Here is a 26,696-nt window from a genome sequence, read left to right on the forward strand (position 1 = left end):
CTAGCTGTTATTGGCAGAGGTTTTGAACTTTCTTTTTGATCTAACTTATCCACCGCCTCGATGTCACCAGGCAGGGCAAAACTCCATCCCACCAAAACAGGCTGAAATGTCAGTCTGTATTTTCGAACACTAAAAGGGCATTATCATTTTCACAATTGCACAGTATTATTCCAACCTCATAGTGTGGAAATATACTGTACTCTATATTAAACACAGGAAAATTACGTTTTTGACTGCACTGGGCCTTTAAGAAAATTGCCCAAGTCCTATCTCTAGTCCCTCTAATGTTCCCCACCCTGAAAGGACTGAACAGTGACTGATCCCTGGTCAATCAGCTCCGCTTGGGTGTCTGTGTGATGATACATGTCTCTCCATGAGGCCAGTGTGTTTGAGGGGGTAGTCTAGGAGGCAGACAGTGGGACAGCAAGGCAGCCATGGGCCGCTCTCTCTCCCCCTTCCCAAGTCTCGGTTATTGTGTTGGCCTGGGAACACATAGCCCCCACCTCTACATGCCAGCGTTATCATAACCCCCCACCCATCCCTCTTAAAGAGACCCTCACCCCCCACCCCTAACTCAACTGCATAATGAGTCCTTCACTTTTATGACAAGTTTTTTTTCATTTTTCAACTTATTGTACATGTGCTACCATCTCCACGTACAAATAGCCCATATTATCTGAGAGATCTGCAGTAAAAAAAAAAAAAATTAATCCTTGAGAAACTATGACAATATCATTTGACCAAATACATTATTTTTCATGTATTTCATGTAAAAATCTGAAACTCACCACCAGAGGGCAGTATGTCCCTATGTTAAGAATAATCATGGCCGTATTTCTCATTCCCTGTTGTTGAACCTTCTCTCATACAGTGCTATGTCCTGATAAAGCCTGGGCCATGGTTCATTAACGGTGTCCATATAATAGAGATGGTGTTACAGCCATCCATACATTGGACAAATAAAGTTACAAAACCAATTGCAATGCCTTGAAGAAAAGTCATTTTTATTAAAAGTAATATACAAAAGGAATATCTGACGTTAGGTTGCTATAAAACGTAGATATGTACATTATATATACACATAATAACATGGGGGCAAGGACCTCGAGTCCTGAATACAGTAAGTAGGGATGCTGGGCTGCGAGGAGTGAAGCCTTACTGGGTTTGTGAGTTCTGGAGTCCATGTGTGTCCTGATCAAAATCACTGAACGGCTGCAACCACATTTATCCATTGTATCTATAGTTTTAGGTTAATATATGCAAACATAGCAACTGCAGTTAAGTTATATGGGGGAAAAAATGTAAGGATGCAGTCGATAATTGGACCAAACACCAGTGTACAAAAGGCACCCCCAGTCATTTGAAATGTGGAGACAATTTGGAGACAATAGCCAGAAGGGATTTTATCAGTGTGTTTGTTAGTGAGGTGTTCCTGGTTCTCACTTTGTCCCCACTGTGCATCACAGTACTCTACAGCCATGGAAAAAATTTGACATTTGTTTATACAGCTATATATAAGAGTTATCAAGAACAAAATCGTAAAGTGAAGATATTTTGGAGAGCTAGTTTTGTGGAGTTTCTGTCTACCTACGGCAAAAAAAATAGAACCATTTCAATCAGATCAATTATAAAATAATTGTCGGCAATGGAGTTTCTGTGATTGTACTGTTTGACTTTTCTTTGACTACTCACAACTATTCCTCCGCAGCCAACCCCTCCCTGTATGTCCTGTCTCCTTTAGCACAATACATTCATCAGATGTTGTCAGGACACTGTGGGGTCATCCTGCCCTCCTGTTTCCAAGACGATAGGACAGGAAGTTTCTGACATGATTGGCATCACACAACACCATCTCTGAACCAACATAGAGCTAGAAACAGAAGAAAGGAGCACGTCCTTGTAAGACATCAATACAGTGCACCACAAGGGTTGGGTTCATTATATCTATATTGGAGTATAAAAATATTTCCTATCTGAAACCCATCACTATATTCTATAATACACATAATTGATGCCAAGTGAAGGTTTCTCACCAGGGATATCAACAATGCTTTTACCATTCTAAGCATTTTAAGGTTTGTACTTGTTTTTTGGCAAATGGATTCTGCAATCAAGACTGAGAATCATCCACTAGTGCAATTAGACCGTGATTGAAAGGGAAAGTCTTTGACAATATTCTAGAGGCTCTAGAATCTCTTGCATATGAGAACGGATAACTTACACATATCAAGGAACAAGCAACACGATTGACAGCTTTCTTCGTCTAATCAATTTTCCTTTAGTTATATAAGGTTCCTCCTAGAGATCATATCTACCTCCTGCTGAACTGAAGAAGGGGAACTCCCCCTGTGTAGGGCAAAAATGCTGTTAATATATATTGTCACAGGATAGAATGTGGTAAAGGAACACATCAGAGCTTCTCCGTTTGCCCGTTTCCCTGGCATGACTGTCTTTATCCAATAGGATGTCTGAAACAAAAACGTTAGAATACAAAATAAATGGGTACCGGTAACATATACATTTGACATACTAAGTTCAAAGTCCTTATAATGTAGAAGAACAACATTGTCCCTGTTGGTTCAACATCATTTCAGAGCTAAAATAAATAAGAGTTTCAACACATCACCGAGAGAAATAAAACAGAATAAATTAATTAATCTCACTAAGACTTGTAATCCCTCTTCCACTACATAAAGCTTCAGCAAACCTGTCAACATGAAGAAAAAAATAACAGGAGCCAATTTTCTGTGTGCTTTGTTTCCCTTACAACCAACCAGCATTGACACACCAGACACAATCACTAGCAGGAACTAAAGTCAGTCAATGTTGCAGTGTATGATGGGTTGAGGTTTATGAGTACCCTAAAAAGGGTGTGGCAGGTTGTCCTGACTATGGCTCCTCTGACTCTGGCTGTAACTCAAAGCTTCCCTGTATGTCAGCGCCAGCGCCGGTCGCTCGTACATTTCACTTAGAGCCTCAAACTTGCCCCCCCAGTGGGATAGCCGATCAGAGCTGAAGGCTGCTCCCTCCTCTTCCTCTGCTTTATCGTGGGAGATAGCAGAACCCAGCGAGCTGAGGCTACCGACCGGAGACCCAGCGCCCTCGATGCTCCAGACATGATAGCTGTCCGGCGGGAACTCCTGACTGTCGTTGTCGGCCTCCCAGATGATGCGCGCCACGTAGCTCTTGAAGTCCATGGGGCAGTGGCCCACGGAGATAGCATGAGCATCATTACTATCATTAGTATAGCTAGCATTGCTAGCGTGGTGATGATGATGGCGGTGGTGGTGGTGGGGGATGTGGAGATAGGGGGTCCCTGAGCTGCAGGCTGAGCCAGCGGGGTGCACCTCCTCCTGGGAGCCCTGTGAGGACTTGATGAGAGGGGCGGTTGTGCAGGATGAGGACTGGGACAGGCTGGAACACAGGGGCCTCTTCAGCTCTGTGATGTCATAGGCATTCTGGACGGATGAAATGGCATCAAATTAAAAACATAAGTATGAAGAATAAGTAAATGATGCCATCTAGTGGTCAATTTAGAAATCAATCTCAATGAACAGCGACGTAATTTTCGACGTAAATTTCGCTGTGCTGCAATGTCTGACCTGTGCGTGTGTGTGTGTGTGTGTGTGTGTACCTGGTCCTGCTCTCCTCCTCCCTCCTCATTGTAGTTGAGGATGTTCTCTCTGATGTCCTCCCAGCTCTGGTGTTCTGCAGGGAGGTGGTACACGCCCCTCTTCTGGAACTTACTACGACTGCCCTTCTGGTTCCACACTGTCACAGCTACCAGCACAGCTACAGGACACAGAGAAAGGAAACAGTTCAGTCATTAGACTGGATGGAAGAGATGGAGAGATAACACTACTGTACTCTACATGCATCTGAGTGTGGAAGGGAAAGAGATGAAGAAAAAGAGATCACGTTCACCTCTTGTCTTCTGTCGGCCATCTACCGTCCCTCAGGCAATCCTCTCTTTTCCCCTCTCCCTTCATGCCATCTCTCTCAACTTCCCCTCACTCTCCCTGCAAGTCTAACCATCACTGATTTTTAGACATTCACCACTGTAGCTACTTCGCCCTTTTCCTCATCTCGCTTGACATTTCTAGTTTTAGCACTCAGATGTTTATGTTCGCCTTCTCCACTTCTCATCCCCCTCTCCTTTCCCTGGCATGGGGCTATGATCTCGCTGCGTCGTGTATCAGGGCCGTCAGCGTTGACAGAGGGGTCCTCGGGGGCACTGCTAGTCTGACATCACAGAGCCGTACCCGTCAGAGGCTCATACAAACTTCGCTACCTGTCACGTGTCACTGTCATTGAACAGGCCCTCTAGTCTCTAGTCTATTTCCCCTGCTCTCCCTTCTACATACATCTAACTACACATCTATATATATGGTGTTTATCAATGCTGCTAATGGACAGCATTATAATGGCTACTCTATTGATGTCTTTAAGCACGCTTAATGTTCCGTAAAAACAGCTCACTATACGAAGGGTAAAAGGTCATGTGAAGAGAGGGTTTTAGTCGCCCATATTTACCGAAGAAGACGAGCAGACACATGCTGATGACCAGGATGGAGCCCGGGCTGAGGGCGGCCATACGGTGGGCTTTCATCTGGCCCACCTCACAACGCTGACCTCTGAACCCCTCGGGGCAACGGCACTGCCAGCTGTCAGGGGTCAGGGCGTGGCAGGTGCCCCTGTTACGGCAGGCCGAGGGTCCACAGGGGGAGGGCACACAGCGGTGGTGGCCTGATGTCTCGTCTGTCACCGTCACCTGGCCACCTGGACACCTGGGAGAGGGCAGAGAACAGGTTTGTTCTTTTAACTATGTCTGTGTGTCCTTAGCATGTGTAAGATTGTGTGTGTGTGTGAGATAGTGCTTGTATGTGTTTAAATGTGTGTGTGTGTGTGTGGAGCCAGCCTCACACACCTGCACTGGTGTTTCCTCCACAGGTCCACACAGTAGAGGGGGCTGCGGCAGGGCTTGGCACTGCAGGCGTCTGAGTGACAACCTGAAGTCACCCCCCTCCGCTCCAACACCGTGCTGAACTCGGTACTCTGACCATCCAGAAAGAGGGAGTGGTCGTTCAGCCTCACATCCCGCAGGCAGCCTGCGAAAGAGAAAGGGAGACTTAATGACAGACCAATACTAATAGGATAAAAGATCATCAGAGATGATTGTTTTGTGTGATTGCTACTTCTAAGAAATGTATTTGCCTTGGTAAAGTAAAATAGAGGGACAAAAGGGAAAGATTGTGTAAAAATATGGAACAAAATGACAGAAAGATCAGCCACTCCTTGACATGGACCTGTGGCTTTTTGACCCAGCCAAAGATACACACACTGAGAGCTAGAAGGCAGACACAAGGAGAGAGGAGACCATTACAGTGGAGAGGATGGGAGGAGTAGAGACAGGATGAGGTGACATGATGAGAAGAGAGGATGAAAGGAGACAGGAAAACAGGAGAATAGATTGAGACAAAGAGGAGACAGAGGAGAAAGAAGAGAGAACCAGCAGAGAAAACATGGAAAGGACAGAAGAGGGGACCGTCTTACCCTGGAAGTCAGCAGATTGTCCCGGGGTGGGTCCATTCCCCAGCAGCACACTGGAGGGGTGCACCACAATCTCCCGCCTGTTCCCCATCCAAGCCCTGGCCTCCCGCGAGCCACCACCCTGCTCCAGGCGCAGCGTGAAGAGGTTGTCATGACGATGCAAGCTGGCGAGGACCCACTGGCCCGTGTCGACCCGCTGGCTGGCCAGGCGAAGGGAGTGGGCACCGTCACCCAGGTTGGCACGCACCGACAGGTGGCTGTCTACGATCTGAGAGAGTGGAGAGAGGACATCAGCAAATGTAGCCACTTTTCACATTCCAATTGACTAAATTGGATCCTGTGAGTGATGTGACAGCAGGGCGCTGACCTCCAGGATGATGTACTCGTTGGCACCGTGGGACGTCATGGAGAGCAGGGTGCCAGAGGAGGAGCGCGTGCGGAGCAGGAGCTGGATGTGTGTACGACGGGGGCTACCTCCCCCCCTCAGCTGGTAGCGTAGCATACTGTCCCTGGCGAAGGACCACTCTGGTAGAGCTACAGGGGAGAGAGGCGATATGGTTAATAATCTCTCACACACATTCACACACCAAAATACTGCTGTGAAGAAGATCCAGTCCACCAGCAAAGTCACCTACCTTTGTCACACTTGTGCCCACTGTACCCGGGGTGACAGTCACAGCTGAAGGAGCCCCACTCGCCCAGGCAGGTCCCGTGGACGCCACAGGAGGGTCCACTTGCTGTCACACACACCCCGTCTGTCAGGCCACAGCCTGGGGAACTATCCAAGCTCTCCCCCGGAATTCCCAGGTCATACACCTCCAGAGAGAGATGTACATTATAGGTTAAATATCAGCTTAGAGAAACATAAAGAGAGCCCTCAGAGTCAGTTATCAACATTTGAGCTCAAATGGATGCTGTTGCTGTCCTGTGATCCTCTCCTTTCCCACCCCATGTCAAATAGGGCTTTATATGGTCAACTTCTTGAGCCAAAATGGCTACTACTGTTGCTGTACATAATCAACTGTCTGATCCAAAATGGTCATCACTCATGCTGTCCTGCTGTGCTCCTCTCCCCTAATTATTCATGTCAAACAGGACTGTATATGGTCAACTGTCAACCATTTGAGCCAAAATGGCCACCACTTCAGTCCCATTTTCCCTCCCTCCAATATTTTCCAGCAGTGACGCAAAACCACACAAGCTAATCTGCTTTCAGGAATAGTTTATGGAGGAGATGTTCTTTTAATTTATGTCTTATTTGGACTTTGAAATCGTTTTTTTGTCCTCATTTCAAAAGCTGTGCTCAAACGACCGTCTGTCCAACTCTCTCAGCCAGTGCCAACAGAAGACATACACAAAGAGGTTAACACACGCGCGCACACACACACACACACACACACACACACACACACACACGTTGCAGAGAGAAGTCGCAAAAGAGACAGAGAAGCTAACACTCTCCCAACTGGAAGACACATACACTGCCTCTCAAAACACTCTAGGAAAAACCCACTCACACAAACAAATGAATATTGACAACCCCATAGAGTAAACAGACTTAAAGAAAGCATCTCTTCTTCCCAGGTATATTAATACAGCTGCCAGTCTCCGTCTCCTCTCAGCTCTGTTCATAAACCTGTCACTATCAGTCTGATGGATAGACAGCTCTGTCACTCTGATGGGGAGCATGAAAACACTGTGACAGTGAGGAAAGGATAGAACTACTAGAGAAGTGGGAAATAAAAGGTGGTGGAGGAAGAGGAGGTGTGACTTTAATGCAGAGGGAGAGAAAGAAAGAGAAAGCAAGGGAGGGGGGGGGGAGAGGTTAGGGTAGAGAGGTTACCTTGCTATCGACCACCAGGTTCCTGAGGCAGCCAGTGAAAGCTTTGTAGCGTCTGTGTGTGGAGGTCACCTTCACCCCACCCAGCTGGAGAGGCTGGTTCACATTCAGGAACCTGGGAGATGGGGAGGAGAGGGAGAGAAGAGTAAGAAGAATAAGAGTCAGTAACCAGGTTTCCATCCAACCTGTTTATGCAAGCAAAGACCATGTCGGATCAGAAATGTCATGACAGGCCTGACAGAAACAGAATATTTTTCAGGAAACTTTCCAAATGTCGACAAAACAAAATACACTACGCTATCTTTTTGTGTTGGTAAAATTAATTATGCGAGAAATATCAAAATATTGATATAATAACCATTATATCGAAGTAAACTTGGAGTCACGCGATGACATGTTGTGTAGTCCTCCCACCACGACTCGTCAGGAAAGCATGCCATTTATTAGGCTACAGATGAAATAGGATATGATGAACTTCACAGGGTGATTAAAGCGCACGTTGATGAGCTTGATGCTCCTTTCCAATAAATATCGAGGGTCTTATTCTGGTGACATGATAATCGATGCTTGGCGGCTGTTTAACAAATGAAAAGAATATGTCTTTTGTCCATAATAATAACCTCATCATATCGGCTACATGTGCGCTCTAGTGAACATCTTTCAGATAGCGCTATTGGCTAGAGAGCACGTGCCAATACCAGAGTGGGCACACTCGCTACATAACAACAAAAAACATTTTGCGAGAAAACCATCAGTATAGTTTAAAATACGATTGAAACCCATTTAACTTGTATTTGGGAAAATTTGGGACATTTTTGGGAATTTGACCGCAAAAGGTATCTTTATGTGCACTACGTCATCACGCACAGACTTTTATCTGCAACAGGTCAGTTTGATGGAAACACATCTCTGGTGAGAAAATGCACATCGTTTTTATTTAGCTGATTTGACAATATTCACATGAAAATCTGTCGCCAATTGGATGGGAACCCAGCTAGTGTTAGCTTGTGCATAACATGGTTTGTCAGTAGTGGTCTTCAGTGGTCTGTAGTAGTCTAGTGGTCTACAGTTGTCTCCTCTTACCTCAGGTTGCCAGGGGTCTCGCCAGAAGCCTTGCAGCCAGACTGATCTGTCTCCAGCACCTCCACCACTAGACCCTCCACCTCATTCACCACTGCCCCCGAACACTGGTCTAGGATCAGTTGAACTGCCTGGATTAAACACATCATATAGTACCACCGTCATGTTCACAGTCAGGTCCTAGCTCAGTTCATAATGTAAGCATCCCAATGAGGATTCCCCCATCGGCTATTCCCCAATCCCCAACCAGTTCCTCCTCCAACCCCTCTGGGAATATGCCTGGACCTTTCCGTCACTGACGATGTCCAGGCGGTGCCATCGGCGGTCCGTGACGGTGGATCTCGCTGGGAGCTGCAACGCCAGTGTTCCCGATCCATGGCTGATGCTGAGGGTCGGAACGCCATTCCTCAATTCTGGAAGAGAGACAGGAAACAGGGATGAGGAGACATAATCACTTCGAAGTTTGAGATCACATGGCTAAAGGTCAATCAGATTTGTGAACATGGTCCCTAGCTGTGTGTTGCCGCTCTCCATGTTGTCTGTTGTCTGTAGCTTGTGAGGTGTGGAAACACTTTGTTGCTTTTATGAATTTTGTCTTGCTGCTTTTTGTTTTATGCTGCTCTGTCTGTATGCTACGTCTTGCTTGTCCTATGTTGCTCTGTCTGTATGCTATGTCTTGCTTGTCCTATGTTGCTCTGTCTGTATGCTATGTCTTGCTTGCCCTATGTTGCTATGTCTGTATGCTATGTCTTGCTTGTCCTATGTTGCTATGTCTTGCTTGTCCTATGTTGCTCTGTCTGTATGCTATGTCTTGCTTGTCCTATGTTGCTCTGTCTGTATGCTATGTCTTGCTTGCCCTATGTTGCTATGTCTGTATGCTATGTCTTGCTTGTCCTATGTTGCTATGTCTTGCTTGTCCTATGTTGCTCTGTCTGTATGCTATGTCTTGCTTGTCCTATGTTGCTATGTCTGTATGCTATGTCTTGCTTGTTCTATGTTGCTATGTCTGTATGCTATGTCTTGCTTGTCCTATGTTGCTATGTCTTGCTTGTCCTATGTTGCTCTGTCTGTATGCTATGTCTTGCTTGTCCTATGTTGCTCTGTCTGTATGCTATGTCTTGCTTGCCCTATGTTGCTATGTCTGTATGCTATGTCTTGCTTGTCCTATGTTGCTATGTCTTGCTTGTCCTATGTTGCTCTGTCTGTATGCTATGTCTTGCTTGTCCTATGTTGCTATGTCTTGCTTGTCCTATGTTGCTCTGTCTGTATGCTATGTCTTGCTTGTCCTATGTTGCTCTGTCTGTATGCTATGTCTTGCTTGTTCTATGTTGCTCTGTCTGTATGCTATGTCTTGCTTGTCCTATGTTGCTATGTCTGTATGCTATGTCTTGCTTGCCCTATGTTGCTCTGTCTGTATGCTATGTCTTGCTTGTCCTATGTTGCTCTGTCTGTATGCTATGTCTTGCTTGTCCTATGTTGCTATGTCTTGCTTGTCCTATGTTGCTATGTCTTGCTTGCCCTATGTTGCTCTGTCTGTATGCTATGTCTTGCTTGTCCTATGTTGCTCTGTCTGTATGCTATGTCTTGCTTGTCCTATGTTGCTATGTCTTGCTTGTCCTATGTTGCTATGTCTTGCTTGCCCTATGTTGCTCTGTCTGTATGCTATGTCTTGCTTGCCCTATGTTGCTATGTCTTGCTTGTTCTATGCTGCTCTGTCTGTATGCTATGTCTTGCTTGTCCTATGTTGCTATGTCTTGCTTGTCCTATGTTGCTCTGTCTGTATGCTATGTCTTGCTTGCCCTATGTTGCTATGTCTTGCTTGTTCTATGCTGCTCTGTCTGTATGCTATGTCTTGCTTGTCCTATGTTGCTATGTCTTGCTTGCCCTATGTTGCTATGTCTTGCTTGTCCTATGTTGCTATGTCTTGCTTGTCCTATGTTGCTATGTCTTGCTTGTCCTATGTTGCTCTGTCTGTATGCTATGTCTTGCTTGCCCTATGTTGCTATGTCTTGCTTGTTCTATGCTGCTCTGTCTGTATGCTATGTCTTGCTTGTCCTATGTTGCTATGTCTTGCTTGCCCTATGTTGCTATGTCTTGCTTGTCCTATGTTGCTATGTCTTGCTTGTCCTATGTTGCTATGTCTTGCTTGTCCTATGTTGCTATGTCTTGCTTGCCCTATGTTGCTATGTCTTGCTTGTCCTATGTTGCTATGTCTTGCTTGTCCTATGTTGCTATGTCTTGCTTGCCCTATGTTGCTATGTCTTGCTTGTTCTATGCTGCTCTGTCTGTATGCTATGTCTTGCTTGCCCTATGTTGCTATGTCTTGCTTGCCCTATGTTGCTATGTCTTGCTTGCCCTATGTTGCTATGTCTTGCTTGTCCTATGTTGCTATGTCTTGCTTGCCCTATGTTGCTATGTCTTGCTTGTCCTATGTTGCTATGTCTTGCTTGCCCTATGTTGCTATGTCTTGCTTGTCCTATGTTGCTATGTCTTGCTTGCCCTATGTTGCTATGTCTTGCTTGTCCTATGTTGCTATGTCTTGCTTGCCCTATGTTGCTATGTCTTGCTTGCCCTATGTTGCTATGTCTTGCTTGCCCTATGTTGCTATGTCTTGCTTGTCCTATGTTGCTATGTCTTGCTTGTCCTATGTTGCTATGTCTTGCTTGTCCTATGTTGCTATGTCTTGCTTGCCCTATGTTGCTATGTCTTGCTTGTCCTATGTTGCTATGTCTTGCTTGCCCTATGTTGCTATGTCTTGCTTGCCCTATGTTGCTATGTCTTGCTTGCCCTATGTTGCTATGTCTTGCTTGTTCTATGTTGCTATGTCTTGCTTGTTCTATGTTGCTATGTCTTGCTTGCCCTATGTTGCTATGTCTGTATGCTATGTCTTGCTTGTCCTATGTTGCTATGTCTTGCTTGCCCTATGTTGCTCTGTCTGTATGCTACGTCTTGCTTGCCCTATGTTGCTCTGTCTGTATGCTATGTCTTGCTTGTCCTATGTTGCTATGTCTTGCTTGTCCTATGTTGCTATGTCTGTATGCTATGTCTTGCTTGTCCTATGTTGCTATGTCTGTATGCTATGTCTTGCTTGTCCTATGTTGCTCTGTCTTGCTTGTCCTATGTTGCTATGTCTGTATGCTATGTCTTGCTTGTCCTATGTTGCTATGTCTTGCTTGTCCTATGTTGCTATGTCTTGCTTGTCCTATGTTGCTATGTCTTGCTTGTCCTATGTTGCTATGTCTGTATGCTATGTCTTGCTTGTCCTATGTTGCTCTGTCTTGCTTGTCCTATGTTGCTATGTCTGTATGCTATGTCTTGCTTGTCCTATGTTGCTCTGTCTTGCTTGTCCTATGTTGCTATGTCTGTATGCTATGTCTTGCTTGTCCTATGTTGCTATGTCTTGCTTGTCCTATGTTGCTATGTCTTGCTTGTCCTATGTTGCTATGTCTTGCTTGTCCTATGTTGCTATGTCTTGCTTGTCCTATGTTGCTATGTCTTGCTGGTTCTATGTTGCTATTGTTTATATTGTAATTGTTTTTAATAACCTGCCCAGGGACTGCGGTTGAAAATTAGCCGGTTGGCTAAAACCGTCACTTTTACTGAAATGTTGATTAATGTGCACTGTCCCTGTAAAAATAAAAATAAACTCAAACTCAAACATAACAGTGGAAACACATTCTGACTCTGCATCAATCAATCTAGTCATTTTCACAAACATATTCTTGGAAACAAGCCAATCGAGCCACCAAGCGCTTGAAACTGTCTGACTCACCAATATACAGAGTTACATTGATAAGCCACCTTAATGTTGCAATAACAGTGTGAAAGTGTGTATGACTACATGGTGTGTGACCTGACCAACCACTGTGTTCTACACTGCTACTCAGTTGAGCAGAACCAGTGAAAAATGCTTCACCGCAATCAATTCAGCAGCCATGTTCGATTTGCTATCCCCGGAACGGGGGAACTTGGAGCAGGCTCGATAATGACATAAATTAATGCGACTGGGCTACCAAACAGATTATGTAAGGCCTTTCTAAAGGCTAAACTGGACTAATCTTTTAGGGACATATAGGACCTCTGGGATGTGACATTAGGATTAGGGGGGACATGACTTGACATAAAAGCCACTTGGCTTATAGGGACCTGAATATGACGCAGGCTTATGAGGATATGATTGTCACCTCCACTAGAGGTTTGATCAAGAGTGCTGGTTGCCAGTCGATCCCCATATTGCTTTACCTATCCATATCCAGACACATTGAAAGTAGGAAGCAGGAGTAAGTGGGATGGACTATGGTGTGGTTGTTTCTGTTCAGGGCCTACATGTAGGCTGTCTGTTCTTACCCAGAGCAATGTAGTCCTCCTGCTCTCCGGCCTGGGCGGGGCCTAGAGGGCCGTTGTAGAGCAGCAGCCCATTGGCTGACTCGGTTATGAACTCCAATGAGATGTGGCTTTGAAAGCAAGGCCTGATGGGAGGGAACCAGGCGTAACCCTGGCCGTGGAAGGTGTGCTTGGTCTGCTGGCACTCAGGCCCGTCAAACATGGGTGGACACTTGCACCTGAACGGCAGGGGAGAAGCATTGTGAATGTGTTATTTCTAACAGCTAATGCTAACTAGTGAGAGCTCTTGGCTCCAACTGTCTTTGGCCGTCATACCTGTATCCCAGCTCGCTGTCCTGACAGGTGCCTCCGTTGAGGCAGGGGTTGCGGGGGTAAGAGGAGCAGGCCTGGTGCAGGCTCTCTCTGGCCCTGCAGCCGCAGCGTGCCTCAGAGGAGGCGGAGACAGACACCAGGGAGGTGTTTCCGGAGCTGAGGGCGGTGGGGGTGAGGCTGAAGGTGACGTCGCTGCTGCAGCCGCCCGACTGACTGCAGTCTGTGTAGGGACACTCGTCTATACCCACCTGGGAGATAGACACACCCAGCGCTGCTTCCAACTGAGAGAGGAGGGGGGAGAGAAAGAGAGCGTCAGTCTACTGCCTGTCAGTGAAATCAAATTGGTTTGAATCAGTCTTCATATCAGTCTTTCATAGTCTTCATTTACAGTCAGGTGATGTCTCTGGATGAATTTGTTCTGACTCAATCTGACTCCAATGGCTTAAAAGCAACTCACCAGTTCCATTCAACCTTAACAGGCAGCAGTAAAACTGTCAGTGACACACATCCAGTGTATAAACAACTGCTTCTGGGCAGCGCAACACCCACTACAAAACAGCTTAGGATTTATGGACGAGAGAGGACTTTATAAAGACTCAGACGTTCTCTCCTGTCATCCCTCTTTTTCTCTTCTGTCATCCCTCTTTTTCTCTCCATCCATCCATCCCTCTCTCCCATTCTGTTCCCCCGGCACAAGCTTGGGTCACCAGATGCTATCTCATGCCTTAAATGGACATGAAAAATGTACACACACTTGAGTAGTGTGCCGCTGTGTGTGTGTGATTAAGTGTGTGTGAGAAATATGTATGTTGTTGAGCATGGTGTCAGTGTGTGTGTGTGTGTGTGTGTTTAAGTGTGTGTGAGATTTTAAATATGAGTTTCTTTTTAGTAGTGCATCACTGTGTGTGAGATAGTGTGAATGATTGTAACGTTGTCTAGTGTGAAGCTTTATGCGTATTCAGACTCTTATATGAGACACTTCGTGTGTATCCCATCTTCACCTTAGCTTTATGCGTATTCAAACTCTTATATGAGACACTTAGTGTGTATCCCATCTTCACCTTAGCTTTATGCGTATTCAGACTCTTATATGAGATACTTAGTGTGTATCCCATCTTCACCTTAGCTTTATGCGTATTCAGACTCTTATATGAGACACTTAGTGTGTATCCCATCTCCACCTTAGCTTTATGCGTATTCAAACTCTTATATGCGACACTTAGTGTGTATCCCATCTTCACCTTAGCTTTATGCGCCATCACATTGCCGTGGAGTTTCTCGGCCTTGTAGTACGGCGAGCCGTGGGCGGCGAACCACACGTTGACCTCGCGCTCACCCTGGCGGTTGCCATTGGCGACAGAGAAGACGTGGACGTTGTCCTGGTCGGTCTGGAGAAGCTCGGAGAGGAGACGACCCAGGCGGGAGAAAGAACTCTCCTGACCCGGTGCACTACTGAAGAACTGTTCCACTGTGATGTCTGAAGCAACAGGATGGTGGGGTTGAATGGTCAGTACACTCAGTTCATAATTTTGTAGTTCAACACACTACAAAGTGGAATGTCCCTGGCAAAGCACTCCCCTGCCCAATGTTCTACAGGTAACGATTGTACAGATCAGTCAGATGTTTGTAAATGCTCAGCTGGGGCCTGGGGGTGATGTGAACCACGACCTTAGGGAACTATTAGATACAAGAAAGCCTGCCACACAGCACTCAAGCATGTATGTCATCACACATGGAAACATTATGACAGCATTAGCTCCTTATGGTCTGTGGTCAGTGACCATGAAAAAGAGTGAAAAGTGACGATATTGGCTGATACACTAGGTGGCAAAACTCACTGGACAGGCGCAAAGAGCCAGCGTTCTGGACTGCCTCCTCGTCCAGCTCCATGACAACGACCTCCGCAGTGGAGGTCACGTCGGGCCAGGTCTTGTCGGAGACACGCACCTCGAGGCTGTAGGAACCCACCGGTACAGGGGCCCCCTCTCTGATAATCAACTGGCCTGAGTTGTGGTTCAGACTGAACAACCCGCTGAGAGAGGGAGGAGGGAGGAGGAGATGGATGGAGAGAGCAAGATAGAGGGAGAGAGAAATGGAAGAAGATCGAGAGAAAAGGGGGGTAGTGGGCATAGAAGTAAAAGAGAGGGAAGGGGGAGAACAGAGAGTAAGAGAGAGCAGCAGTAAATCCCCCCGGTGTTCATCCATGCAGGACTATCCCCGGCCTCCCTCCATGCTCACAATCTCACGTTAAAACACTGAACTGTCCAGGGAGACAGCCACATGCATTATAGATGGCTTCACTATCAGTATCAATGCAACCCCCTCTACCCTACCTCTCCTGCACCCCTCCCTCCTCCCACCTAGCCCCCTGTTAACTCTATTACCCTATTCCCTGAATACCCAGTTCAGTGTTCACTCTATCAAAAACCTATTCCCCCTGAACCTGCTCCCACAGCCTCTTGGGTTCCTTCTACGTCTCTCTGCCTACTCCCCATAGACACCTTCTCACTACACTAACCCCACCAGCCCGACCTAAGCCCCATGTTAATACTGCAGAACTTTCTACCCTATCCTGCTCCTAAAGTCTACTTCTCACTTCTCTAACTTTTCTTACTCACATGTCCTTGTTCCCTCTATTACAGTGACTCTTCTCCTTCCCAGCTATCTACTCATATCTTCTCTCCCCTTCCATCTATCATCCCTCTATTTACTTGGCCCCTGTCCACTCTGGTCCTTATCACTGGCTCAGATCATGACAAGGGAATGATGATGGTTCTGCTGTGACTATCTCCATCTACCTCACTTTCTCCTCATCTCTCAAGTTAGAGGTCAATGCCAAGGAGTTCATCTGATGTCTTTCAAAATGTCTCTGTTTTTGAAGCTTCCATCTCTACTGAAAATGGGAGGGGGGGGGGGGGCAGTACAGAAAGAAGCAGTACAGTATGTAAGCTCTGTTCTATAGAGCCTTTGTACAACTGGAGCAACAAACAAATGTTTGCAGATACACCTAGCTTTACCACATGACCACGTTATTGTTTTAGCATCACATCGTTTGATGGCACACCAAGGTAAGTACCCTCACACACTGGCCTGCGATCAAAAGAGATTTGAAAAGGTGCCATGGCTCTCTCTTACGTAACAGTAAAAGCTGGTTATGCATGGCCCGTGACCTTCAGAAGTCAGGCCAAATGAGGTAATTATCTGAGCCATAAGAAAATTAAACCGGCTGGCCCAATCGAAGAGGTGCTGAGCTGTGGGGAGATGTGTGTTATGTCATCCCTCCCCGGGACATCATGTTAATGTAATACATTAATGAATCCCTGTTTGCAGAGCTAGCCGGGGCAAACATGCAACACAGCACTTTGGAGACAGAAAACAAATAGGCTTCAAATCATCATCTACACGGATGGCTGGTAGGTATAATGAAATGATCCATATAGTTTGGTCCTTCGAGACGCATTGGGATCTGCTGACTGGGGATTCAACATGGTAATGGCTCTTTCTTGCTCACTTTCTCTCTCTGTTGTTCCTTGTCATCTTTTCGTGTGCTTACTAGCTCTTCCGATTACAGGTGTCTCATTAGAGAGAGAGGTGCCAGCAGCGTAATCAGCTTCTTTTCAGTGTACACCAAACATTGCGCACCCATCAAACAAAACCAGAGCGCCGTGCCTCGCTTCACTGGGAATTTTCAATACAATTTTTTATGAAGTATTAATAATGGTGCTCCTGACAATTCATCTCTCCCTTTCCCTCTCCCTTTCCCGCTCTCTCTTCCAATCTATTTCTACTTTCTCTGTTTCTCTTAAACGGCCTGTTTCTCCTTCACCTAAAATTTATCTTTCTCTGCTTTTACATTCTGTCTCTCTTTCAATCCCACACTTTCCTCCCCTCTTATTGTACACTATTTTGTCTTATTCTCTTTTCCTCTCTCTTAAGTGGCCGGGCTTCATTCCAACTTTAGTGAGGAGATCAAAGTACCTGGGGGGTTTGCCTTGGAATCTGTAAACCTTTTCGCTCCAGTCGTCAAGGTCAGGGGATTGAACCTGTCCAAGCACTGTTGTGGGGAGAACACCTACGGGGGGAAACTCAGAATTAGGTGCTGGAAGACAACCCTTCCCTGTCGTACACCTAAAGCTCTCAGAGTGAGAGAGAAAAAGAAAGAAAGGGAGAAGAGGAGGAGGGGAGGAAGAGGGGCGGAGGAGGGAAGATAAGTTGGAGAGCGTCGCCTCGTCGGCACATATGGACACGGTTCTGAAGACACAGCAGGGGAAGTGCACACATTAGCATGTTAGCTCCCGTTTTCCCTCCAAAAAGCTAAATGGAGTGCTGTAATCCCCTTAGGCATGAAATAAAATAAAACATGTAATGGCTCCTGTTTATATGCCTATCAAACCTGGGACTTAAGCTTAAGTAAATTGTTTGCTTCATGGCATGTTTGGAGATACATGATGAATTCTTATTAGAAGGTTAATGTACTTTCCTCTGGCAAAACCCATACAGAGAATCTACTAAAAATACATGACAGAAAAGCAGAGTTTTTCCAGCAGTAACAGCAAGCTGACAGATGGCATGAAATACTAAATAAGTGATGTTGGGCTTCAAGAGTCCGTAAGCATTCAACTGTGACAAGTAGTGTTGTAACAACATCTGCAGACCACTGGAGAAACATACCATGGTAGCTGTACACGAAGAAGTCGGTGTGGCCCGGAGAGTGGGGGTGGTCATTCCTGTCGCCGATGACAACCGTCAATGTGCTGGTTGAGCTCATTGGGGGAGACCCGCTGTCAATCATGAGAATGGGAAGGCGGTACTCCTTCTGGCGTTCACGGTCAAAGGTTCGCAGGGTAGTCAGTGCAGCGCTACCGTTGCGCAGGTCAGTCAGGTTGAAGCTGGTAGCATCGGAGGTTAACATCAGGAGACGGATGGAAAACGGTCCACCATTGGGTGAGGAGTCGCGGTCGGCTGCGTGGAGAAGCAGGGATGTATCGTTTATTCTCACCGCCTGGGGGGCAGCCATGTTTTCCCACACAATGGGCTTGTAGGGCACCTCAAACTCTGGCCCGTTGTCATTGACGTCCAGTACGGTAACCATAACGATGGCGGTGCCGGTGAGTGGCGGGCTGCCCGTGTCGGTGGCCAGGACCATGAGTCTGTGCTGGGATACCATTTCCCGGTCCAGAGAGTCAGCCACTACCACCCAGCCTGACTGGTCCACCAGGAACTGCCCGTAGGGGTCAGACTCTTTGGCAATGCTGTAGGAGAAGCGGCCATTTAGTCCTGAGTCCAGATCGGCAGCGGTGACTTGAGCCACAATGGTGCCAACAGACACGTCCTCAGACATGGCAGGAGCCTCATAGAACTGTGGGAAGAAGACGGGTGCGTGGTCGTTGGAATCCTCCACCTGAACCAGGCAGTATGCCAGGCTGAAGAAGTCTGCGTCTTCTGCCTTCACAGTCAAGTTGAACGTTCTCTCGTGGGGCTTTTCAAAGTCCATCTTCTTCTTCAGCCGCACCACACCACGCCGGTTCGCCTTGTCCGTCTCCACAAAGAACTTCCTGTCCTCGTCGCCTCCGACGATGCTGAAAGTGACCACTGCGTTCTCACCCTGGTCGCCATCGCTGGCGGAAACCGCCAGAACCTCGCTGTTCACCTCTAGGTCCTCCGCCACCTATTAATATTGATAAGAAATTACATTAAAATATTGATAACAAAATACTCAAACATATTACAGTGCAACAGTGTTGGGGTGAACAGGTGAACAAACCTGGGCATTGTAGACCCTCTGGGTGAAGACTGGTGGATGGTCATTCACATCTGATACCATGATAGTAGCTGTTCCAGTCCCGGTCAAGCCCCCACCATCCCTGGCCTCAACCACAACCAGATAGCGGTCCTCCGCCTCACGGTCCAGAGACCGTAGAACTGTACTGATGGTTCCAGTTGAAGGGTTGATGGAGAACAGATTGAGGTTGATCTCGTTGCGAACGTTTTGTACGATGCGGTAGGTCAGTATGGCGTTCTTCCCGGCCTTGGGGTCATCTAAATCCGTGGCCCTTATCTCCATCACTGAGGTGTCGGCGGGAGAGTTCTCAGGCACGTGGCCAACAAAGCAGCCTGAAGAGTCTGGCGCTGGGCATGGGAAGACTGGTGCGTTGTCGTTGATGTCATGAACTTCCAAAAGGACGTCAGCAAAGCCAGTGAGTCCCGCCCCTCCCTCATCGGTGGCCAGAACCAGGAAACGCCAGGCCGGGCGCTCCTCACGGTCCAGACGGCGTTGGGCGTAGATGCGGCCCGTACACTCATCGATGGTGAACTCACTGCCAGCTCCCTGGCCGTGGAGTGAGTAGCGCAGGGCGCTCTGGTCTGCCTCCTGGTCTGGGTCGGTGGCTGAAACCTACAAACAGGAAACCCCCAAAAACCTAGCATTAGACAGTAGGGCCGGATAGAATCTGCTCAGAATTTTTCTTTTCTTTTCAATTCAATAAAATATGAAAATATAATTTGATTTAACCATTTCTGTTCATTTACGGATATTCTGCCTCTTCAGATTCCATCTGGCCCCAAAAATAGGACATGAAAAGAGAATTGATTGCAGTAGCCAATATACAGTCTGTTGCCTTGCAACAAAAATAAGACAATTTTCCTGGTTTTCCTCTATGGATAATTAGCCTGCCTTCATGTTATCTCTGTGTGAAGGACAAGCTCAGACACTTCCCCCCACATCTATCACCAGAACGCACAATGCAATTAAAAGTTAATAGATGCCAGCAAAAGAAGAAATACACTTTCTTTATTTCTCTCTTCCCCTCTCACCGGAGGGTTTGTTTACAAAAGCCTTTGAAGTTTACATTTTTTTCTCTCCATTTCCTGACAATGCAATGAGAAGACAATATCGAGACACGGTGCGGCGTACGACAGCCAAGGCCAGGTAAATACTCATTTCAAATTGGATTTCCAATCTTTTTTCTTTCTGCAGGATTGTATTCATATACAGAACGAAGGAACTTCGGGGAAGGGATGGCTGCCTGCCACACACTGGAAACTATTAAGTGCATTAGAGGGGAACCGAGTGCACATCAAATCAATTCCACCACCAGGAAAGCAGCCCTGGGTTGAATACTGTGACACATGCCTCTCTCTCCAGGATTACTTCCATGCCCTCATGAATCGTACTCCTTTTTAATCTGATTTACCTTGGCGACATGCACAAACAGTTTTACTGGGAATAGGTGTGACGAAACTAGGCTGGGTACACAATGAAAGCCTAAGAAAAAGCAGGAGGCTCCACAACTATTTATCGTGGGCAAACTGTGGGTGCTCATGTTGAGTACTATTAGGTATCAACACTTTAGGATAGGAGTATAACATTGGAGCCTATTTGATTTCACACAATGCCCACATGTGCGATGAGTTACTGTATATATATATTATGTGACTTGAGAGGTGAAACCAAAGCCACATTTCCATCAATGGGTGGACAATGTCACTGCATTCACTTCCATTCTATTCAATGTTTTTATACTGCATGTATAAAACAGAACTTCCTCACAGCAAGTTTAGCTTTATCAAAAAAGGCTTTCAAATATCAGTTGTCATACCCTGCTATTGTCGTTGTTACAAAGGGACTATGTATGAATGGCCTCTGACCTCCAGCTAAAGACAGGAGGCTCTGTAAGTTAATGGAACAACCTAATGGTGTAATGCACTGTTTATGTGGCTGTTATAAGAGGCAAACCAGTACATAGGGACTAGAGCAGGGATCATCAACTAGATTCAGTCACGGGACGATTTTCTTCTTGAGTGGATGGTCGGGGGCCGGTACATAATTACAAATAATTCTTAGTCCGAAAATTGACCGAAGAAGCCCAAACAGATACACTTTTGACTAAAACATAATAATTTCAAACCTTGCTTACGTTTGTATACGGGTGTATCTCTAATATGTGTCGGAATACTTGTGAACAGAATTCCAAAATTAAAATCACTTGGAGCTGATTTCCTGGTGTTGAAAATAAAGTATAAAAAAATAGTTTTGCTCAGAAAACCTGGGGAACCAAATAAAACCACCTGTGGACCAAATTCGGCCCATGAGCCGCCAGTTGGGGAACCATGGCCTATAGTATGTATGACATCTGACCTCCAGCACAAAGACGGGCAGCTCGGTCAGCTCCTCTGTGACAGCGGCGTGGTACTCTGTCTGGCCAAAGACGGGCGCCTCATCGTTGCGGTTCACCACCTGGACCACCACTAGGCTCTCATTCTCCCATTTCCCGTCGGAGGCCACCAGTCTCAGCTCGTAGCGTTGCTCCATCTCGTAGTCTAAATGCTGGGCCACAAAGATGGTGCCCACCTCTGGCTCCACGTCAAAGGTGCCCATGGTGTTGCCAGAGGTGATCTGGTAGCGGAGCTTGGCGTTGGCACCTGGACAAGGAAATATGGCTGTTTCAAGGTTGCTTTTATTGGTTAGACAAGGTAGAACTAGTAGTCCATGTTAAAGGAGGAGAAAGGAGGACATAGTTACAGGCAGTATGCTGTGGTATGTGTGTGCTCACTCTCACACACAAGCCGACAATCTGCACATGTACAAACACGTGCCGCACAAAAACAAAAAGACTACCTCACACTTCCAACAGCCCTCAACACAAAAGAACAACCCCCACAATACCCTCTCTGAGTCACACAGTGCCATCCGGCTATCAAATATTTCGGAGGAAAACATCAGTTTCTCTCACAGTGGGCCTCATTAGACAGAATACAGAAGGCAGTGAGGGCTGGTCTCACCCACCCCCACCTCAACTTTGTCTCAGGCACCACCGGTTCTCCTACCCCCTTCATGTCCTCAGTGTGTTCAGTTAAAAATACACAGGTGCATCCAACAAATGTACTTAGAGTACCAGTCAAAAGTTTGGACTACCTACTCATGGACTACCTACTCTTTATTTTTACTTTTTTCTACATTGTAGAATAATAGTGAATACATCAAAACTATGAAATAACAAATATGGAATCATGTAGTAACCAAAAAAGTGTTAAAAAAATCCAAATATATTTTAGATTTTAGATTCTTCTTGATAACAGCTTTGCACACTCTTGGCATTCTCTTAACAAGCTTCACCTGGAATGCTTTTTCTCCTTGAAGGAGTTCCCACATATGCTGAGCACTTGTTGGCTGTATTTCCTTCACTCTGCGGTTCAACTCATCCCAAACCATCTCAATTGGGTTGAGGTCGTGTGATTGTGGAGGCCAGCTCATCTGATGCAGCACTCCATCACTCTCCTTCTTGGTCAAATAGCCCTTACACAGCCTGGAGGTGTGTTGTGTCATTGACCTGCTGAAAAACAAGTGATAGTCCCACTAACCCACTATCCGCAAACCAGATGAGATGGTGTATCACTGTAGAATGCTGTGGTAACCATGCTGTTTAAGAGTGCTTTGAATTGTAAATAAATCACAGACAGTGTCACCAGCAAATCACCCCCACACCATCACCCCTCCTCCTCCATGCTTCACGGTAGGAACCACATGTGCGGAGATCATCAGTACACCTACACTACGTCAGACCAAAGGACAGATTTCAACCGGTTTAATGTCCATTGCTCGTGTTTCTGGGCCCAAGCAAGTCTCTTCTTCTTTAGTAGTTGTTTCTTTGCAGCAATTCTTTGCAAGCATGAAAGCCTGATTCACGCAGTCTCCTCTGAACAGTTGATGTTGAGATGTGTCTGTTACTTGAACTCTGTGAAGCATTTATTTGGGCTGCAATCTGAGGTGCAGTTATTCTAATGAATGTATCCTCTGCAGCAGAGGTAACTCTGGGTCTTCCTTTCCTGTGGCGGTCCTCATGAGAGACAGTTTCATCATCGCGCTTGATGGTGTTTGTGACTGCACTTGAAGAAACTTTCAAAGTTCTTGAAATTTTCCGGATTGACTGACCTTCCTGTCTTAAAGTAATGATGGACTGTCATTTCTCTTTGCTTATTTGAGCTGGACTTGGTCTTTTACCAAATAGGGCTATCTTCTGTATACCACTCCTACCTTGTCACAACACAAATGATTGGCTCAAATGCATTAAGAAAGAAATAAAGTCCACAAAATAACTTTTAACAAGGCACACCTGTTAATTGAAATGCATTCCAGGTGACTACCTCATGAAGCTGGTTGAGAGAATGCCAAGAGTGTGCAAAGCTGTCATCAAGGAAAAGGAGGGCTGCTTTGAAGAATCTCAAATCTCAAATATATTTGCTTAACACTTTTTTGGTTACTACATGATTCCATATGTGTTATTATCATAGTTTTGATATCTTCACTATTATTTTACTACGCGGAAAATAGTAAAAAATAAAGAAAAATCATTGAATGAGTAGGTATGTCCAAACTTTTGACTTGTACAGCACATATTTGTGAATACTCTCACACATGCATGCACACATCTTTCTAATTTCTAATTTCTAATTTATCCCTCTTATCCTCCCCTGTTATCTTATCTCCTCTCCTCTTCACTCTCTCATTCCTCCTTTCTAACCTCATCCACTCTACCACTGTCAACCCTAATCAGATACCCCATTAGAAGCGGAGAGGAGAGGGCAAGGTCAGGATGGCGTTCCCGGTCTGGGAAATGGGAATAATGAGATGGGATCAAAGGAGTCTGAATCCTGACTGCTGGTGTCTGTCATGTTAGAGTGCTGGGTGCTCCATTGTGGAGCTCCACAGTGGGACCTTCATACTAGTCCTTATAAAGCTATGTAAGAGCTGAATAAGGACGTGGTTGAGGTTTTACAGTAGTGAGTCTGATGAGTAGAGATGTATGAAAAGGACTGTCAAGAACGCAGATGTGCACAAGGCTGGATGACTTACACTAAACATGACACATTCCATTCCATAAACAATCTCCATTTCATATTGTACTAGTTCCTGCACCAGCTTCCCACCCCCACGCTCAGACATATGCGCATAAACACAAACACACACTGTTTCTCTCTCTCCGTCTCTCTCTCTTTCTCTCTCTCACAGACACACACATACCCACACTCCCTGTCTGTCTGCATCTGGCTCGGGCCCTGTTTACCAGCACGGAGGAGATTTTAGGAGACAAACACCATCTGTGTGAGACATGTCGGGCCTTCATTACGACATGTCATGCTCCTATCGGGAATGTGTGTGTGTGGAGGGGGCTTAAGTGCGCTGGCCGTCAAAGCTTCTGAGCACGATCTGCCGTGACACTCGCCAAGAGGGTGTGTGTGTGTTGAGTGAGTGAGTAAGTGTGTGAGTGTGTGTTGGGTGGCAGGGAGTAGCTCCTGTACTTTTGCCTCCGGCCGCCTCCCTAATGATCGGTCTGGCCATATGGTTAACCCCCCCCCCCTTAAGTAAGACTGGTGAGGGGGACAACTGTGCACATCAGGGGGGTGGAGGGGGGCTCAAGGGTTAAGTGATTTTCATCCTAAGCAAAGCAGGAGCTCCACTGAAGGCCCCAAAACTCTGATTAAGGTCACTAGCATATCCCCCCCCACACCATGTATTGGACCCCATCCACTACCCCAATCTGCTTACCATTAAGCTAGACAACCTATATCTGTTTACTGACAAACCTTCAGCTCAACTCAACTCCAATGTCAACCTCAGCAAAAAAAACTTGATCTTGTTAAAGCCCATCCAAAAGTTCTTAATTCAGCACATTTTCCACTTGGGGATAGAAACCCGATCCTAAAAGGATGTCTGTCTGCAACAAAAGACGCTGAAACTAATCAGCTTTGGGGGGAGCGTTTAACAGGGGCCCTTCTATTCCCCACGGATCTGTTCCCTAATTATTCAATTCCCCAAGTTCCACTGGGAGTGTAATGGGAAAATATTGGGATTTCATGGAAAAAGGCCCTTGACGTGCTTTGAAATGAAATACACAGGGGATATTCTCATATGAAACAGATCTCTCCATGTGTTTGTCTACTTGACTATCTCTGTTGTGGAGTAGCATCCACCGTATGGTGGAACAGTGGTGACTGGTAAAGAGAGGTCACAGAGAAACCAATGGAAGTACCTCAGCTGAAGATTGTAATGGGAGAATTATGAGATGTGAATTGCCTTGTCACACCACTAGCACGATAAAGGTGTATTGTTATATGGATATTTTGTGTGTGTGTGTGTGTATGTGTGTGTGTGTCATCATTATAATGCTCAATGGTTTGTGGATGTTGACAGGTTGGTGAGAGACTCTGAGAGTAGGGGACCATATATAAACTGGAGGTCACTAATCCTGTTACAGAAGCACACTCACATGCACACCTGGACCAACGACAGTGTGTGTGTGTGTGTGTGTGTGTGTGTGTGTGTGTGTGTGTGTGTGTGTGTTGATGTGTGAGGGTGTGATGATGTGATGAGAGGGTGGATGGACATCAGGGCAGGCAGGCAAGCTTCACTGGTCAATGAACACTGAGGTGATTTCACCTGAACTGTTTCACTAAGCTGTGTGTGTATGTATCACTAAGCTGTGTGTGTATGTATCACTAAGCTGTGTGTGTATGTATCACAGGGCTGTGGAGTGTGACAGTCAACCACTGATCTATAGGAACACTGTCACCTCCAGCACCAACATGGGACACTGAAATGACACACTCAACACTATGACTGACCCCGGAAAATGGGACAGTAGCACAAGAAAAGAAAACAGAGGGGATGAAAAGGATAGACAGAATAATGAGGTAGAGCGAGAGAGAGAGAGAGAGAGAGAGAGGGAGTGTCACACCCTGACCATAGTTTACTTTGTATATTTCTATGTTTTGGTTGGTCAGGGTGTGAGCTGAGTGGGCATTCTATGTTTCATGTCTAGTTTGTCTATTTCTATGTCTGGCCTGATATGGTTCTCAATCAGAGGCAGGTGTTAGTCATTGTCTCTGATTGGGAACCATATTTAGGTAGCCTGGGTTTCACTGTGTTGGTGGGTGATTGTTCCTGTCTCTGTGTTTGCACCAGATAGGACTGTTTCGGTTTTCGTTACGTTCATTACGTTCTTTGTTTTTGTAGTGTTTGTATTGATTCGTGTTTTACTTTTGTTTATTAAACATGGATCGCAATCTACACGCCGCATTTTGGTCCGACTCTCCTTCACCACAAGAGAACCGTTACAGAGAGAGAGAGAGAGAGAGAGAGAGGAAATACCAGAGATGAGCCAGGAGAGCTGAAAGAGAGGGAGGGAAAGGAGACACACAAAATTAGCAGGTCTGAAATATGAGAAATGAGACGAGAGGATCTGAGATGAGACACCACGAGACGAGAGACTAGACAACACAGGCAGACATCAACCCTACTTACACCACCACAAGCATAGCCAGGATTGGCTGAGCTCAAACCTCCCCTCAAGACCTGCCTGCTCAGCAAGGCTAGCGCTTAGCCAGGGATCGTGTCATGTTTTACAGCTAATCTCCCCGCTAATACAGATCATCTCCCTGCTTGGACACCTGCGTGGGAGGCCAGGGGGAGACAAAATGGCCACCACGGCAGTTTATTCCCCTCACTCCTGTCTCTCCGTTGAGAGAGACGTTTTCCCTAATTACCAGATGGACACATTGTTGAGACGGCGAA

The 26,696-nt window shown here is 46.2% G+C and overlaps 1 protein-coding gene across 1 annotated transcript in view; it reads right to left on the minus strand.

Annotated features, from left to right (window-relative positions):
• Nucleotides 1-983: 983 nt before the first annotated feature.
• Nucleotides 984-26,696, minus strand: part of si:dkey-22o22.2 (neural-cadherin) — a 134,054-nt gene continuing 108,341 nt past the window's right edge. Inside the window, exons 17-34 of the mRNA XM_031786841.1 lie at nucleotides 21,264-21,547; nucleotides 18,891-19,520; nucleotides 17,798-18,794; nucleotides 17,105-17,198; nucleotides 14,965-15,158; nucleotides 14,368-14,603; nucleotides 13,130-13,407; nucleotides 12,818-13,032; nucleotides 8,756-8,883; nucleotides 8,474-8,601; nucleotides 7,394-7,505; nucleotides 6,186-6,366; nucleotides 5,918-6,084; nucleotides 5,554-5,818; nucleotides 4,928-5,108; nucleotides 4,534-4,787; nucleotides 3,635-3,792; nucleotides 984-3,458 (exon numbers count right to left, since the gene is read on the minus strand). Of these exons, the coding sequence (XP_031642701.1) occupies nucleotides 2,862-3,458; nucleotides 3,635-3,792; nucleotides 4,534-4,787; nucleotides 4,928-5,108; nucleotides 5,554-5,818; nucleotides 5,918-6,084; nucleotides 6,186-6,366; nucleotides 7,394-7,505; nucleotides 8,474-8,601; nucleotides 8,756-8,883; nucleotides 12,818-13,032; nucleotides 13,130-13,407; nucleotides 14,368-14,603; nucleotides 14,965-15,158; nucleotides 17,105-17,198; nucleotides 17,798-18,794; nucleotides 18,891-19,520; nucleotides 21,264-21,547 (5,099 nt within the window). The 3' untranslated portion in view covers nucleotides 984-2,861. The remainder of the gene's footprint in view (nucleotides 3,459-3,634; nucleotides 3,793-4,533; nucleotides 4,788-4,927; nucleotides 5,109-5,553; nucleotides 5,819-5,917; nucleotides 6,085-6,185; nucleotides 6,367-7,393; nucleotides 7,506-8,473; nucleotides 8,602-8,755; nucleotides 8,884-12,817; nucleotides 13,033-13,129; nucleotides 13,408-14,367; nucleotides 14,604-14,964; nucleotides 15,159-17,104; nucleotides 17,199-17,797; nucleotides 18,795-18,890; nucleotides 19,521-21,263; nucleotides 21,548-26,696) is intronic.

This window comes from Oncorhynchus kisutch, linkage group LG13 (genome assembly GCF_002021735.2).
Source record: "Oncorhynchus kisutch isolate 150728-3 linkage group LG13, Okis_V2, whole genome shotgun sequence".
NCBI lineage: Eukaryota > Metazoa > Chordata > Actinopteri > Salmoniformes > Salmonidae > Oncorhynchus > Oncorhynchus kisutch.